Below are 16,686 nucleotides of genomic sequence, written 5' to 3'. Positions count from 1 at the left end.
CCAATAATCTAATTTACACAATTTCTAATATTGGTGTTCCCTAAAGAAAATAAATACATATGTCATGAATTGGCTAACAAGGTTTAGGAAAATATTTGCTTTTTCCCTGTGGAAAAAAAGCACCTTATACTTCCTAAAATCTTCCAAAAAACTTACAAAACTCTAAGTGTTACAGGATACCCAGGTAGGCAGTATTAATATTATCAAATTGCTGGATATCTTTTTTAAAAAGCACTTTTGGGATTTAAACACTTTAATACCTACATAATTTTGAAAATTTTAATTTGACCCCCTCCCCCTCAGTCTTGGTTCCCAATCCTCAGAAGTAATCAATCATCAATTTATTTTTCCTTGTTAAGCTTTTTTAACACTTACATTATATTGTGTTTGTATATACATGTTCATATTTCTATTAAAAAAATATAGTCTTATATTCTAGGAATGGTATCTGACCTACATGTCATAACACAACTTAATTTTAACAATTCAGCATTATAGTGTGACATTTCCATGTCTATACATACAGAACAACCTCATTACAAAGTAAACTTTTAATCTTGCATAACTGTCCAGCATTTAGATATGCCATTGTTTATTAAGGAATTCATTAATCGATATGTATTAGGCTTTTGCAAGCTTCTTGCTATTATAAACTTTAATGCAAATATTGTTCTGGGCATTTATATATATATATGTATTTCTCTAACAGTTTCAAAATGTTCAAATGCTTAGCCATAAAGTATATGCATTTAAAATTTTAATAGATATTACAAAATTTCTCTCCAAAGTAACTATAACAATTTATATTTCACCAGCAAACCACCAGTAGCCATTTTCCCATATACTTGCCAATGCTTGACATAAGATTTGTATACTAAAAGTAGTCTATTATTGTTTCCTTAATTACTAGTGAGTTTACATTTACTGACCATTTGAATTTCAAAAAAAATCAAAAGCAGACAAACCACTGGCAAGCAGCAATGGGAAAAAATAAGATACATTACAAATAAACAAAATTGAAACAAAAAGAAAAGACAAAAGAATACTATGCACAACTTTAGACCAATATTGGAAAAAATCAGGTGAAATGGACCTTTTCTAAAAAAAGTAATCCAAAATAGCTCAAAAAGTAGAAAATCAAGAGACCAGTAAAGGTAGATAAAATAAAACTGAAATGCTAGGAAAACAATTTTAAAAGGTAAGATTTACAGAACTTTCAAGGAAAAAATAAATTCTACAAAACTTTCCAAAAATCTAGAAAAATACAGAGCTGCACGATTTATTTTATGATGCTAGAACAATCTTGGTTCCAAACTGTACATAGTACAAAAAGAAAGAAAAAAAAAATCCAAGCTAAAATCTTTTTAAAAATTCCATAACATGTTTAAAAATATGTAACAAACATATAGTTTATTTTAGAGAGCTATATATAGATTAACATTAGAAAATCTAGGCATGGAATTCTATAGATTTAAAGAGAAAAGCTACCTAAATCATCTTAATAAATGCTGAAGAAAACAAACGTGAAAAATTCAATTCCTATTTATAATTTAAAAAACAAACACACAAACGAAAACCTCTTAGCAAATTAGAAACAAATTAATGTGATTAAAAAAACCAGCAACTGAGAGGTACATAAATTATTAAATCCAAATTGGGAAACTGAATAAAATTTCTCCTTTTTAAAAGGATATAATGTCCTTCTGTTCAAAAAATTTTCAATGGTTGCCAGAGTCTTGCATTTTTAATGTAGGAGATTAGACTTCTAATAAACACAAACTAGCATGATTACCTGCTTTAGTGCCTTCTTGCTGTGCTTCTGTGATGGAGAAATGACTTTACCTGCAGGAATGGTGGGTGACGGGCAGCCTGACTGGGGAGAGGATGGCTGTGACGGTCTAGACGATACTAGGGGGAAAAATGACAATGAAAAACTGTGTTATCAGAGTTGACATCACGCACCATTCCTTCCCCAATCGTATGCTGCTACCTGTATTAAGAACTGTGACCAAACACTTTTGGGAAGTATCTTCTTTTTGGAGTTCTACGGCAAACAGCCTCCCTTTTCAGTTTATTTCCTCAGAAAGCTCTAGTGAAGGATGATAGGATGGGGAAGGGATGGGTGTTAGTATTCATTACTTTTCATTCTTAAATTTTTCAAAAGAATTGACTGAAGAAGCGGGAAGGAGACTATAAACCATTAGTCATCAAATTAGATAAAACTTAGAAAAGAGTCTCAAGCCTGTTGGACAATATGTGTGTTCTTAAGGTAAATTGAATGACAATATGTTAGAGTGGAAGGGCACTGGATTGATGAATGGGTCCCAGTTTTCCCTATCTAAAATAAAGGCAATAAGACCATTCCACCTCAAACACTCTACCATAGCTTTAATACTTATATTCCTTCATCTCTAAAATCAATAGTTTTAGGCCTACCAGTGTTAAGAGGGCACTTTAGGATTTCTCTAATGGAAGCAATGTAGTTTATAAAATATAACCACTCTCTACTTCATCACCAGCTGTTTTATACCCCAGAGCATAGCCAAATCTTAGTCTTACGTGGAGGGTCTTCCCCTTGAAGAGCCTATACCACTTATAATAAAAAGTAATTGATCTTTATGTTCTATAAAGTTTGTCAGTGTATTATTTATGACATAAACTGCTGATTCAGACTATTTAATAAAAATAATAGTCACTACTGCTAGTGATAACTTTGAAAACCCCATGTTTACTAATGCCTTCTCCTTTCACAGTAGTTGGACTGAAAATGGTTGGATAGCAAAATGACATCCCATGGTATGGTTAAAGAGCTTTAAGATACCATATAAAGTATTTTGGTAGGCAGCTACCTAACATGAAAATGCAGAAACATCGTTCATTGGAATATACAAGTTTTGGAATACGGCATTTCAACTGACTCTTATATATCCCAAGAAAGGAATACACAGGAGATAATACTTAAAGGGGACAAGAGCAGGGGAACAAGAGCAGAAAATATTAAGAAAATGACTTAGCTACATGATTTTAGCTTTGGATCCCATCCCTTGTGATATGGTTTATACAGGAGAAAGAACTGATATACAATACATGTGAAAAAGAAAAAGTTCATTGTAATATATCACACAAAAATAAAGTTAAATAATTCTTGAGGTGGTTGAGCAATAAAAAGAAACCATATCCTCTACACTTAGATGCTGAACAGTTTTTTAAAATACCAGATTTACTGAGATATAATTTATATATGCCATACAATTCACCTAATGTGTAAAATTCAATGGCTTTTAATATATTTGCAAAGTTGTGCAACCATCACCACAAGTCAGTTTTCATAACCCACTAAAAGCCCCTGTACTGGTTAGCTGTCACTCTTCTTCCCCCTAATCTATGCCCCTAGTCCCCAGCAATCACTAATCTACTTTTGTCTCCATGGATCTGACTATTCTGGACATTTCATATAAATGGAATCATACAATATGTGCTCTTTTGTGACTAGCTTTTTTTCACTTAGCATGTTTTGAAAGTTCATCCATGTTAGAGTATGTATCAAAACTTCATTCTTTTTTATCAACGAATATTATTCCATTGAATACATACACTTTTTTTGCCATTATGAACAATGACATGTATTCATTAGTTGAATTTTTCTTGGAAGTATGTTTTCAATTCTCCTGGATTCAAATCTGAAAGTGGAATTGCTGGGTCTTACAGTAACTCTATGTTTAACTTTTTTGAGAGACTGCCAAACTGTTTTACAAAATAGCTACACCATTTTTTAATTCCACCAAGAATATATGAGACTTCTAATTACCCTACATCCTCGTCAACACTTGTTATTGTCTTTTTGCTTTGACCAATGTTTTTAAAGGGACATAATGAAAACAAAGTTTAAAACTATTAACTAGGTTTATTTTCTTTTTAATGGTTTGCATAAATCTGAGAATATACACTTCCTCACTTGCCTCAAATACTGTCTGAAAATAAATAGAAAACAAACCAAACCACCAAAATAACCTCATTAGAGAATGTAAAAATTCTACTTTGCAGCCTGAAAAAGAGACATTAAGCTATCTGTAATCACCAGGGCACACTGTTTGGAATGTTTCCCCTTAAGGCAAAAGCCCTTTCTAACAAATGCAATCACACACCTATCTCAAAGCCAACTGAACTAAATCATGCAGATTCCAGGACCCACCAATGAGGAACATTCATCCTCCAGAGTTGACTTAATGCTAAGTACTGGTCTCATAACTTCTATGAAACTTAAACTTTGTTCTAACTTTAAAATATTAAAGGCTCAGAACTACAAACAGCAAATAAGATTTAAACATATGTTGAGAAACATCTCTCTGAGAGTCCTTTAAAGGGCTACACTGTCTTCGAAGACACATAATTGTATTAGAGCAATAAAGAATTAAATATCTTCCATGTACCTAGCAATCTCTGCTAGCTAGGTTCTTTTGAACGGGATTTCACTGAACTCTTGTAACTACCCTCTAAGGTGGTTACACGTTTCCTTGCTACCCCACCAAACTCCTCTAATTCTACTCTCTGAAATAACTAAATAAAATATAGTTGGGCTGCCATCCATACTGATATTTCTCTATGCAAATAAAAATATGAAAAGATTTTTAACACGTATTTATAAATAAATAAAAAATACACATTCATGTGCATACTGTGATATTATCTATATTTTACGTATCAGGAAATTTAATTGGCTTGCCAAAGGACACACTTAGCAAGGAGCACGGCCAAGACTTAAACTTGGTATTTATTTTCAGAATGAGTGGGTACTTGTGGTGGACTGAATGGTGGCCACTAAAAAGTTATGTTCATGTCCTAAGCCCCAGAACCTATGAATGTTAGGTTATTTGGAAAAAGGGTCTTGGCAGATATAATTAAGGATCTTGAAAGGAGATCACCCTGGATTATCCTAGTGGGTCTTAATTCCAACGACAAATGTCCTTAGACACACAGAGTAGACACAGAGGAGAAGGTGATGTGAAAACAGAGTAATGTGGCCACAAGGCAAGTTAGTAACCACTAGAAGCTACAATATACAAGGAACACATTTCTCCCCTAAAGCCTCGGTAGGGAGTACAGCCGTGCTGACACCTTGACTTCAGACTTCTGGCCTAAAGAACTATGACAAAACAAATTTGTTGCTTTAAGGCACCTAGTTTGTGGTAATTCATTACAGTAGCCTCAGAAAACTACTACAGTACCTAAAACTGATTTTCTTTTTTAAAGTATTATCAACTTACAGATGTTTACATACTTGAAATGTTTGAATCGAAAGCAACCATTATAAATTTGGCACTCTGACTGTCCCCTTTTGGGATAGTGGGAGCTCCTTTGAGTTGTAAATCATCTTTGGGACATGGCCCCAGCAGCATCTGACTGCTTCCACATCTGACTGATACAGAAAGTGTCTCGGGCAAATTTTGTGTAATTTTTTTGCCCAGAATTGGATCAGCTACTTTCCCAAGGAACTCTGATATCTTTTAATTGGAAAAAGTATTAAAATATCATGCCCTTCACGTTCATGGTTCTCATTGCTACTGGAGTTCCACAGGTTCTAGGACTTTTCGATGGTTGCAACAAGTCTCTTTTTAAGAGGAAAAAAATAAATACATGCATAGATACCAAAGTCAAATTAGGATTACATGATCGTCACTCAACTTTTCTGATTTTATATTTGTCACATTTCTTCTTCCCTGATAATCTTGGTTCCTAATAACATTACTGTAATTATTAATTTGCTATTATAGATCTAGTTTCCAAAAACCCATGCTAAAGTAATTGCTGAAAATATGATACTGAATGCAGCTTAAGATTTGTGTCCCATCTCCCATACCTAAGAGATATCTCACAGTAACTTGCTTGTATCATTATGCAACAAACTTGACATATACTGAGTTTGCTTTGTTTCATATTCCTAGACTTTTAATAATTTGTTTTAATTATATAAAGCTATAAAAAAGTTTCTTTCATATAAGTCCAGCATCCTCCCTTGTCTACACTACTTTATCAACTCTCTTGTATTGGAGTTTTTTTTGTATTTTTATTTTAGTGAAAGCAGTGTGCCTATGTGTGTATTTTTTAATACTTTCATTTTTTAAGCAAAAAATCATGTACTATAAACTACCAACTTTTTATTTAATATAATTACTATATCTGGAGAATTATCTTAGAACAGAATATAGAGATCTTCCACATTCCTTTTAACGGCTGCATAGAATTCTATTGTGCAGATATACCATAATTTCTTCAACCAGGCTTGGATGAGTATTTTGGTTCTTTCTGGTATTCTGATTTTTTTACTGCAACGTCTGAATCAGCAGTTCTTAAGATGTATTACCAAGAACAACACTATTACTACCAAAAAAATCTGTTGGAAATGCAAATTACTGGATACCAGCCCAGATCTACTGAATCAGAGGCTCTGAAGGTGGAGCTCAAAAATCTGCATCATAAGCTCTCCAAGTGATTCTGAAGCATCTCAAGTTTGAGATGCACTGGTCTTAAGCTATGCTATGCTATTTTGTATTGCTGACAGTGTATCTGTGAGTTGACTCTTAGAAGTAGGTTTGCTAAATCAAAGGATAAAAATGCTTCCGGAAACAAAAGAAAAGCTTCACTATTCTCAGGTTTTAAAAGGAATTCACACGTTTTCCTTTAGTATTTGGTTTCATGTTTTACATTTATTATATCTTTCATTCGTTTGGACTTTATCCTGGAGTACTGTGTGAGAAATCCACTTTCATCTTTTTGGCTATTCAGTTGTTGTAACATCTTTGCACATATCTTACACATATCTTACACAAAGGTCATGCTCTGAGTTTTTGCTGTTGATGTAGCTACTGCAAATGTGTTCTCTTTTTACATATATACATAGAGTATTATCTATATCTATGGTGGCTGGTTGCCATATGCTAATTTTACTTACATCCTGCTACTTTATTAAATTCCCTTCTTTATCAATTTTTATCTCCTCTGATTCTTTTGAGTTTGTCAGATATATAATCAGATCACCTATACACAAGTAGTTTTCCCTTGTCATTTATTGTTCTAACTACTTTCTCCTGCTTACTTGTGTTGAGATAAACACCTCTAACATAATATACAAACATTAGGGGCAGATTCAGTTCCAAAACCACTGCAATAAGGCATCTGAGATGCATGAATCTTTTGATTTCTCAGTACATGCAGAAGTTACATTTATACGATACTGTAGTCTATTAAGTGTTCAATATTCATTTTTTTAAATGTATATATCTTAATTAAAAAATACTTTATTGCTAAAAAAATGCTAATCATCAACTGTGCCTTCAGCAAGTAGTAATTTTTATTGCTAAAAAATGCTAACCATCATCTGAGCTTTCAGCACGTAGTAATCTTTTTGCTGGTGAAGGGTCTTGCCTCAGTGTTGATGGCTGCTGACTCATCAGGGTGGTGGTTGATGAAGGCTGGGGTGGCTGCGGTAATTTCTTAAAATAAAACAATGAAGTGTGCCGCATCCACTGACTCTTCCTTTCATGAACAATTTCTCTGTAGAATGCAATGCTGTTTGGTAGCATTTTACCCACAGTAGAACTTCTTTCAAAATTGGAGTCAATCCTCTCAAACCTTCCCTCTGCTTTATCAACTATTTTACATAATATCCTAAATCCTTTGTTGTCATTTCAACGATCTTTACAGCATCTTCACCAGGAGATTCCACCTCAAAAAACTACTTTCTTTGCTCATCCACAAGAAGCAACTCATCCATTAAAGTTTGTATCATGAGATTGCAGCGGTTCAGTCATGTCTCCAGGCTCCATTTCTAATTCTAGTTCTCTTGCTATTGCCACCAGATCTGCAGTTACTTCCTCCACTGACATCTTGAACCCCTCAAGTCATCTCCAAGGGTTGAAATCAACTTCTTCCAAACTTCTGTTTATGTTGATGTTGACCTGTTCTCATATATCATGAAATGTTCTTAATGGTATCTACAATGGTGAATCCTTTCCAGAAGGTTTTCAATTTTCTTTGCCCAGATCCATCAGAGGAATCATTTATGGCAGCCTTATAAAATGCATTTTTTTCCTTTTTGAAATGTATTTATTAAATAATAATACTTAAAAGTCAAAATTACTCCTTGATCCATGGGCTGCAGAATGGATGTTGTTTTTCAGCAGGCATGAAAACATTAATCTCACTGTACATCTCCTTCAGAGCCCTTGGGTGACTAGGTGCACTGTCAATGAGCAGTAATATTTTGAAAGGAATCTTTTTTTCTGAGTAGTAGGTCTCAATAGTGGACTTAAAACATTCAATAAACTATGTTGTAAACAGATTTGCTATCATTGGGCTTTGTTGTTCCATTTATAGAGCATAGGTAGAGAAAATTTAGCATAATTCTTAAGGGCCAGAGGATTTTTGGAATGCTAACTGAGCACTGGCTTCAACTTCAAGTCACAGCTGCATTAGCCCGTAACAAGAGAGTCAAGTCAACCTGTCCTTTGAAGCCAGGTATTGACTTCTCTTCTCTAGCTATGAGAAGTCCTAGGTGGCATCTTCTTCCAATATAAGGCTGTTTTATCAACACTGAAAATCTCTTGTATAGCCACCTTCATTAATTACCTTAACTAGATCTTCTGGATAACTTGCTGCAGCTTCTACATCAGCACTTGCTGCTTCACCTTGCACTTTTATGTTACAGAGTTGGCCTCTTTCCTTAAACTTCATGAATCAACCACTGCTGGCTTCAAACTTTTCTTCTGCAGTTTCCTCACCTCTCTTGGCTTTCACAGAGTTAAAGAGAGTTAGGGCCTTGCTCTGGATTAGGCTTTGGTATAAGGGAATACTGTGGTTGGTTTGATCTTCTAGCTGGACCACTAAAACTTTCTCCATATCTGCAATAAAATTGTTTCACTTTCTCATCATTTGTGTGTTCACTGGAGTAGCACGTTTTATTTTCATGAACTTTGCCCTTGCCTTCACAACTTGGCTAACTATTCGCTGGAAGAGACCTACCTTTTGGCCTACCTTGGCTTTCCACATGCCTCCCTCATTAAGCTTAATCATTTCTAGCTTTGATTTAAAGTGAGAGGTGTGAGACTCCTCCTTTCACTTGAATACTTAATGGCCACTGTAGGATTATTAGTTAGCCTACTTTCAATATTATTGTGTCTCAGGGAATAAGGAGGCCCAAGGAGAGGGAGAGAGACAGGAAATAGCCAGTTGGTAGAGCGGTCATAACACACATACATTTATTAAGATTGCCATCTTACATGGATAGAGTTAGTGATGCCCCCAAACAATTACAATAGTAACTTCACAGATCGCCACAGCAAGTATATGAATGATGAAAAAGTCTGAAATACTATGAGAATTACCAAAATGTGGCACAGAGAGCATATGTTGTTGGAAAAATGGCAATGATAGACTTGCCATTTACCTTCAAATAAACCTTCAATTTGTAAAAAACGTATCTGTAAAGCGCAATAAAGCAAAGCATAATAAAATGAAGTATGCTGCGTAAGAACTGAGATAGTAGAATGGAAATGAATTCTTTCAACCTATATACCAGTGGTTAGAAATAAATTGAACTCACATAAACACTGGTGAGCAGAAAACAAATCAAAGAAACTAGTATATTAACTCAAATACTAAATGGACAACAGGATAAAATCAATAGAAAAAGGTCTGGAAACAAAATCTTGTTCCTCTTGGTTATATGGCTATGAAAATCTGAGTCAGCAGTGTTGCCATTCTCTGATCCGTACTATATACCTTAATTTTTCTAAGAAATTATGTACTCCTACAACCTATTAGCACTAAAAATTAACAATCTGATCCCAACTTCTTTTCCCTTTTTCTACAAATCCCCTTTCAACCAAACTTTCCTTCCTCTTGCTTCCTGAAAATACTGTACACATACTTCTACCTTCTTGCCTTCATATATTTTTTTTCCTATCATATATTGTCTTCACTAGAGGAAAGGATAGTATATTAAAATTTTCTATAGCTCATATAATACCTTACACCCAGGTAAAGTTAACTACTCTTTTCATTAATGCTGTCATAATATGACAAATATAAACGCGTTACTGAGTTATTCTCTAATGATCTGCTTATTTTTCTATACCTCTAGATATAGGTGAGGCCCATATCTTATTCAAATTGGTTTCTCAAATACCTAGCAAAGAGTACATACTGGAGAAAGGCTGAGTGTAGCAAATAGTTTCAATAGAGATGTTTCTTTGGTAAACTAACAGCCTAAACAACACTTGTCAAGATTACATCTTGATCTACTGGTCTTCCAATAGATTAAAAGCACTCATTTAAAAACATACTCTGATTAGAAACAAAAACGCTTTCATATATGCATATAGCATAACAAAAAATTAACAAATTCTGTTCCAAAGATCAGCAGTTACTTATTATTTGACTTTAAAAAAAAATGTCACCCCCAAAAAAGCACAGGGCAACCTAGTAGAGAAATGACTTTTTAAGCTTAAAATTAAGTGTTTTCAGAAAAAATATTTAAAACAAATTTTAGAACTTGTGCTCCTTAGAGCCAGTTTTACATAGTTCATTGAAATAGTTTCAGGTTGTTGGATATTTATGCACCACCCAGTGAGTATACATTCACAAAGTACTACTTTTCAGATACATTATACCACTGAGAATCTTCAATTTCAACAGGTGATTATTATGCTGAACAAGTCTAAAACATATGCAGTATTCATATTAGTTACACTTGAATTTAAAGCTTTAGTAAATAATCACTGACAATATTTTATTTTATCCTGAAAACATTCAATGAGCCCTTCTGAAGAGAGACCATCAGAAATAATGGAACAGTAATAACAAAACTAAAACTTAGCTGTATATAGTTGAGGATTAATAACTGAAAGACTGATATAAATTGAAGTTTCCAAAATTGTTTTAATCTTCAAAAATAGTAATCCTCTCTTAAGGGAAAATTCTTATTTTCACAATAGTCTTTCTTTAGAGAAATTTCATTTCCAGAAGTAACAGGCCATTTTATTTATAATTCTATGTCCCTTCTTCCCACAATGAGTGCAGTCTACTCTGAACTGGGCAGACTGTGGCTCTTGATGATATTAAAACAGTCACCTAACCAAAGATGGAGAGGCCATACCTGAACACCTTCCTTTGCTTCTGGGTACCCTAACTATCCAGGTCTTAGTAGTATAGCCATATTTAATACATAACAGAGCTAAAACCTCCAACTCAGCCACCAACCACCCCAAAGGAGAAGAGAACATCACTCCCAAGGGTCTCTCCCCACATAAGTTAACTTTGCCTAAAAGAGTTTTTCTCCCCTGTACACTTTTTAAAGAAGACATTTTTATACATAATCACCCCCATTCAATAACTTAACACATATATAAATAATGTTAGAAGGCTGGGAGGTCTATGGTATTTGAAATAACTCCAAACACAATATGTATCAAATTTGATTCAGTTCTAAACAAGCAGTAAAATTAATATTACATCATGCTCCTGGAAAGAATTAGTAATTCCTTATAGGTGAAAAGGTACATTTCACATATATAATTTTTTCTTAAGACAGTTTAAAAGCAGACCAAAATCTAACAAACTTTTCTCTATCAGAAGATAAAAATAATACTTTTGCAGTTGCTTCATGCTGCAACATTTATATTTTAATTTGGAGAAAGGGCAGAGACTTCACTTAAAAAAGCAACAGAAAAAGTTGAGTTTAATCATTTTTCTGGAGTTATTCCATCTTACCTTGGCTTGGAATTCCATAAAGCTCTTCTCTGAACATTGTTTCCTGTCTGAAAGTTAGAAACCAAAACTACAAACTTCTAAGTTCTTCCACTTTATATGGAAATCAATAAGCTAGTTTTAATACTGGACTGAATTTCAACGTTCCGTTCTCTGTTCCTATTTAGCTGAAAGGTATACCTATATCGAGTTTCTATCGATTTTCAACTAGAACTATCAGTTTTGCTGTCAGAGCTCTTTATTTTTGTACATAAAAGGAAGTGGGTTTTGATACTATCTCAATGTTCTTCCTGTCTTACAATGCATTTGAAATAAAGTGATGTCAGATTGAGTGTAAAACCCCTAAATAAGAAAAAGGATTAGGCACAGTTTGCTTTACCTTTATTAACAACTGCAACTAATTTGGAACTGCTTTGCTGCATGCTGCTACTATCACTGCTAACTACAAGTTTTCCACTTTAATTTGCACAAGACTACAAAAACAGTCATAAATACACAACTAAAAATGTACATATCTATGCCATATGCCATGTGCATGACTCATGAATGAGAGAAGCACATTCTATGAGACTAAATCCTTCTTCATTATTGGTAGCTCAGTATTTATCCACTTCTTAAGAATACCAGAGCTGCTAGAGTAAACACGAATCCCATATGCTGACATGTGTACTTTTCATCTCCATATTCCAAACACCACATACTGCTCATTCTATTCCCAGTTTAAGACTAACTACAATCAAAAATGAAATTTATAGAACATCTCAACATAATGTAAACTGAGGTTAAATATTCAATATTGTTAACAATTTGAGAATAATGAATCAAAAGCAGTTCAAAAATAATTTATCTGGACCACAATTCTGAATTTGCTATTATCTTGCTGTTAGTATCTTCTATTATTATGTCAAGTGTTGGACAAGATTACGTTATTTTAATCTACCTATTAAGCTACCAACAACGGGGTCCTATTGCTATTTCTTAGATCTTCCTGTGTCATAAAACATTTATCTTAAATTCTTTGAGAGAGCCTTTAACAACCATGTAACAACCACTACTCAAAACAGCTACTGTAGCATATGTGGCTACTGAAAAGTGAAGACCTCCAAGATCATGATTTTGTTTCCAATTTATCTGTCTGGGCTCCTTTAATACTGATTTCCCTGTTTCTAGCCACATCCATAAATTATGAAACTTACTGTTTCTTGAGCCTGATGACTTGGCTTGGTTCCTAATCTTAGATCCAAACTTATTTTTTTTTAAGTTTAACGTGGGGAGACACAGAGGAGAGACAGCCCTTAACACGTTTGGCTCCACCCTTCCAAAAAAGGTCCTTAGTGCATACAGGAATAGAAGGCTCTGGACCGCACCTCCTTTCACTACTGACAGGGGTTACTTTAAAAATATATATCAGAATACTGGTCAGAGGTCCTGACTGTCTTGTCTTTATTTCATTTGTTTCCAACAGTTGAGGTCTGGGTTGCTCTCTAAGTGGTTGTGATCTTAAAGCAAAACTCCTCAATTCTCTCCAGGAGTAGCACACACATGAACATAAGGATGATAATGAATAAGACTATTTTTCTAATATAGTTCTATACTGATAGTTTTAAAGGCACTTAATGAGTCAAGTATTCTAACAAACATAACTCTAGCTTCTAGATCCAAAGACAGCTCATCTAAAACTCCCACTTTAGAGGATATCCAAGCTAGGAAAACTCTTAGATGTCTATTTTGCTCTGGAAAATTAGTCCAGAGCAAAAAAAATTTTGTATCAGTTCTTACAAAGGCACCACACTATGAGTTGGCTTATAATCTGCCTTGCCATATATGGCAAAATTTACTAATATCTGGATAAAAACAATTTTCCCTTTTCAAGACTGACAAGAAGCTACAGATAATTAGAAAGAACAGGCAATACAATGTATCCTTAAGTGGAAAATCCATCCCAGGGAAGCTACAGCAATGAAGACATTATTCTTTAAAGAAAGTTTTTTGGGTAAACTGTGAAGCAGACACCAAGCAGAGGATCAGAGCAAAGACCACCAGACTAAATTTAGTCTTTGCTAATAGGAATGAAAAGCATTCTTTTCCTAGTAAGGAAAGAGGTGTTAGAGTAATAAGTGATCAAATTTTAGAAAGAGAGGATTAAAAAGGCAAATAAAATGAGAGCATCCTAATAAAAGGCTACAGGTGGCCAAGAGCTGAAAATAAACCCAAGTCAAATCTAGAGCCATGTTGTCCAATGTGGTAGCCACTAGCCACATGTGGCTATTTATAAATTTAAGTTAAAATTAAAAATTCAGTTCTTTGGTTGCACTAGCCATATTTCAAGTGCTCACTAGACACATGTAGCTAGTGGCTACTGTGTTGGGTTGGACAGCATTGAGATAGAACATTTCCATGAGTACAAGAAATTTGATTGGACAGTACTGATTTAAAGGGTAAGGTAAAGAGACTGACTGATCTGGGGTCTGAAAAAAGAGAACTACCAACAGAGGCATTTGCCCTATAGCATTCAGTACTTTATAGAGGGATCAGGTGGATTTACCTTTCCTTTTCCACCTGCTCTTTTTTCCCTCCTTGTTGCTGCCACCATCACTGCTGCTGCTGCTGTTCTCAGAACTCTGAGAATCTGACTGACCATCACTGCTTTCTTCTGAACCTTCTGATAGCTCTTTCACCCCATCCGGCACATCTTTCTGAAAACGTAGGCATCCAATTAGGATTAAGCATTACCATTACAGCAAATAAGAATTAAATCTCTGATATGCATTGTTGCAAATTAATTGTGCTGATTAATTTTTAGTATTATAGGATTGAAAAGCAGAACTAGCAATATTTTCTGAATTCCTGTCATCTCTCTTCTTAGGGTCAAATTAGCTAATGTTTCCATCTATATCCAAAGGTAAAAGTTTCACATGACAATCACGTGCAGGCAAAACTAGAGGCTTAAATTAGACAAAAAAGTAAATGATTAAATATTCAGGATAAAAAAAAAAACTATGTAAGAACAATTTTGTGAAACGTGTACATCCATCATCCATGTAAAATATGTATGTATTTGTGTATGTTAGTATCATGTATTGTGAATTCAATTAAGAATCCGGATAGCAAGGGATAATACATTATTTGAATCTAACTGGTTCCTGATTATTGGTTATTAAGTAGCAAGAATCAAACATAAAAGAAATTCTTTTTTTTTTAATCATGTGAATCTTTGGTTTCTGCACTGGATGGTGAGAATGTTAGTCAGAAAGGATAGCTGTGTCAGCATAGTATGTGAGTGATACAACAAGATAGTTGAAAGATCAAGAACTAAGAAATTAAGACTTTCTGGGTTTAAATTCTGGCTTTATATTTTCCTAACTGTGTAGCCTTGGTCAAATTCTTAACCTCTCATGCCTCGGTTTCCCTGTCCAAAAGGATAATAGTACCGACCTTAAAAGATCACTCTGAAATTAAATGAATTAATAAGTGTAAAATGCTTAGAATAATTCCTGGCATATGATAAGAGCTCAATAAATATGAGCTCTATGTATTTATGTAGTATACAAAAACATACACATATAAACACATTAATGTTATTTCTAAGTTATTTTTCCTCTCAATATTTTGATTCTTTTTCCTCTCAATATTTTTTTTATTTTCCTACATAATTTTTATAATCAGATAAAAATTAATTTTGACATTTGACCCTCCTACCTACAACTGGTACTCATAATGTAGCTAAGACAGTAAACTCTGATCTAGTCAGGAACTGTTATTTTCCACTTATGTTTATATTCTAATGCCATTCTTGTTATACGCTTTCTTAAAATACATACCCCATATTTTTCTATTCTACCTTCAAAATACAAAACAACTTTTACAGAGTTAGTTGCCAGCCATACTTCTTAACCTGAAGGTTCAACAAGTATTTTAAATTCAAATATAACTAACTTCTTTTCTTAAACTTGTGATTCCCTCCAGGATCAACTGCTAATGCCCCGAATCTTAGAATTATTTCACCCCTTCACCCGCTCCAAAAAGTATATATTTTATTTCTCTAATGTCTTTTGCCTCCCTTTCTTTTACTATGCTCATATTTCGGGCCAATTCTCTCTTCCAAACAACCATAACCATCTTTTTGACAAGTTTTCCTGCTCCATCCCTAAACATATTCTACTTATCTCCCTAAATACAGAGTTGACCATGCTATGCTCCCAAAACCTCTGGTATCTTCTCAACACACACACTCTCCCCAGCCCCTCCTCTCTTTCTCTCTCAAACTGCTCAGTCCGGTTTTTAAAAGCCTCCAAAGTTTGATCTTTACCTAACATTCACCCCAACCCTTACTCTTTACCACGCTGGCCCACATGCAGATCATGGTCTAACCACTCCAATTTACTCTGCTTCCAAACCCACTCTGAATCATTTTGTCGGTGCCTCTGCTTAAGCTATTCCCTTGTCCTGGAAGACCCTTCTTCACATTACTTACCTGTCAAGTTCAACTCATATCTTACAAGTTTAAAAGTTAACAACAAAACAAACACAAAAACTTTCTAAATTCCATTATTCAAAATTAATCTTTATTTCTCTATACTATCACAGTGCTTTATAGTACAGTATATTATAGTGTTTTTGTCAGTGTGCAATTATTTCAATAACTATGTGAGCTTCAAGAACTCGGGGACCACACTTTATCCTTCTTTCAAGCCTCTACAGTGTCCAGCAAAGACTATGTATTTAGTAAATGTTATTAACAATATAGAAAGTCTAGAACAGCTTAACTCTAAAAGAAACGCAGAAAGCTCCATGTGGGACTATAGCTCTGTAACCTCAGGAGGTTCAACAAAGTATAAAAAAAAGAGGTATTATAGGTAAGTGAGATCTTTTTAATGTCAGTGGGCTTCACATAACCACTGAACAAATGGATGACTACAGCTC

General features: G+C 34.2%; 1 protein-coding gene across 3 annotated transcripts in view; it reads right to left on the bottom strand.

Moving 5' to 3' along the window:
* The window catches only part of ASXL2 (additional sex combs like 2, transcriptional regulator), a 107,087-nt gene that overhangs the window by 31,751 nt on the left and 58,650 nt on the right, over window positions 1–16,686 (bottom strand). For 2 of the 3 annotated variants that reach the window (XM_011356536.2, XM_011356537.2), the window contains 2 exons: window positions 14,309–14,459; window positions 1,793–1,908 (listed from right to left, as the gene is read on the bottom strand). In XM_011356536.2, coding sequence (XP_011354838.1) covers window positions 1,793–1,908; window positions 14,309–14,459 — 267 coding nt within the window. Of the gene's footprint in view, window positions 1–1,792; window positions 1,909–1,990; window positions 2,099–14,308; window positions 14,460–16,686 lie in introns of those variants that run through there. The other variant, XM_011356539.2, reaches the window with a different exon arrangement.

Source organism: Pteropus vampyrus, unplaced genomic scaffold (genome assembly GCF_000151845.1).
Source record: "Pteropus vampyrus isolate Shadow unplaced genomic scaffold, Pvam_2.0 Scaffold28, whole genome shotgun sequence".
NCBI lineage: Eukaryota > Metazoa > Chordata > Mammalia > Chiroptera > Pteropodidae > Pteropus > Pteropus vampyrus.
This window is presented reverse-complemented; position numbering and strand designations above follow the sequence as displayed.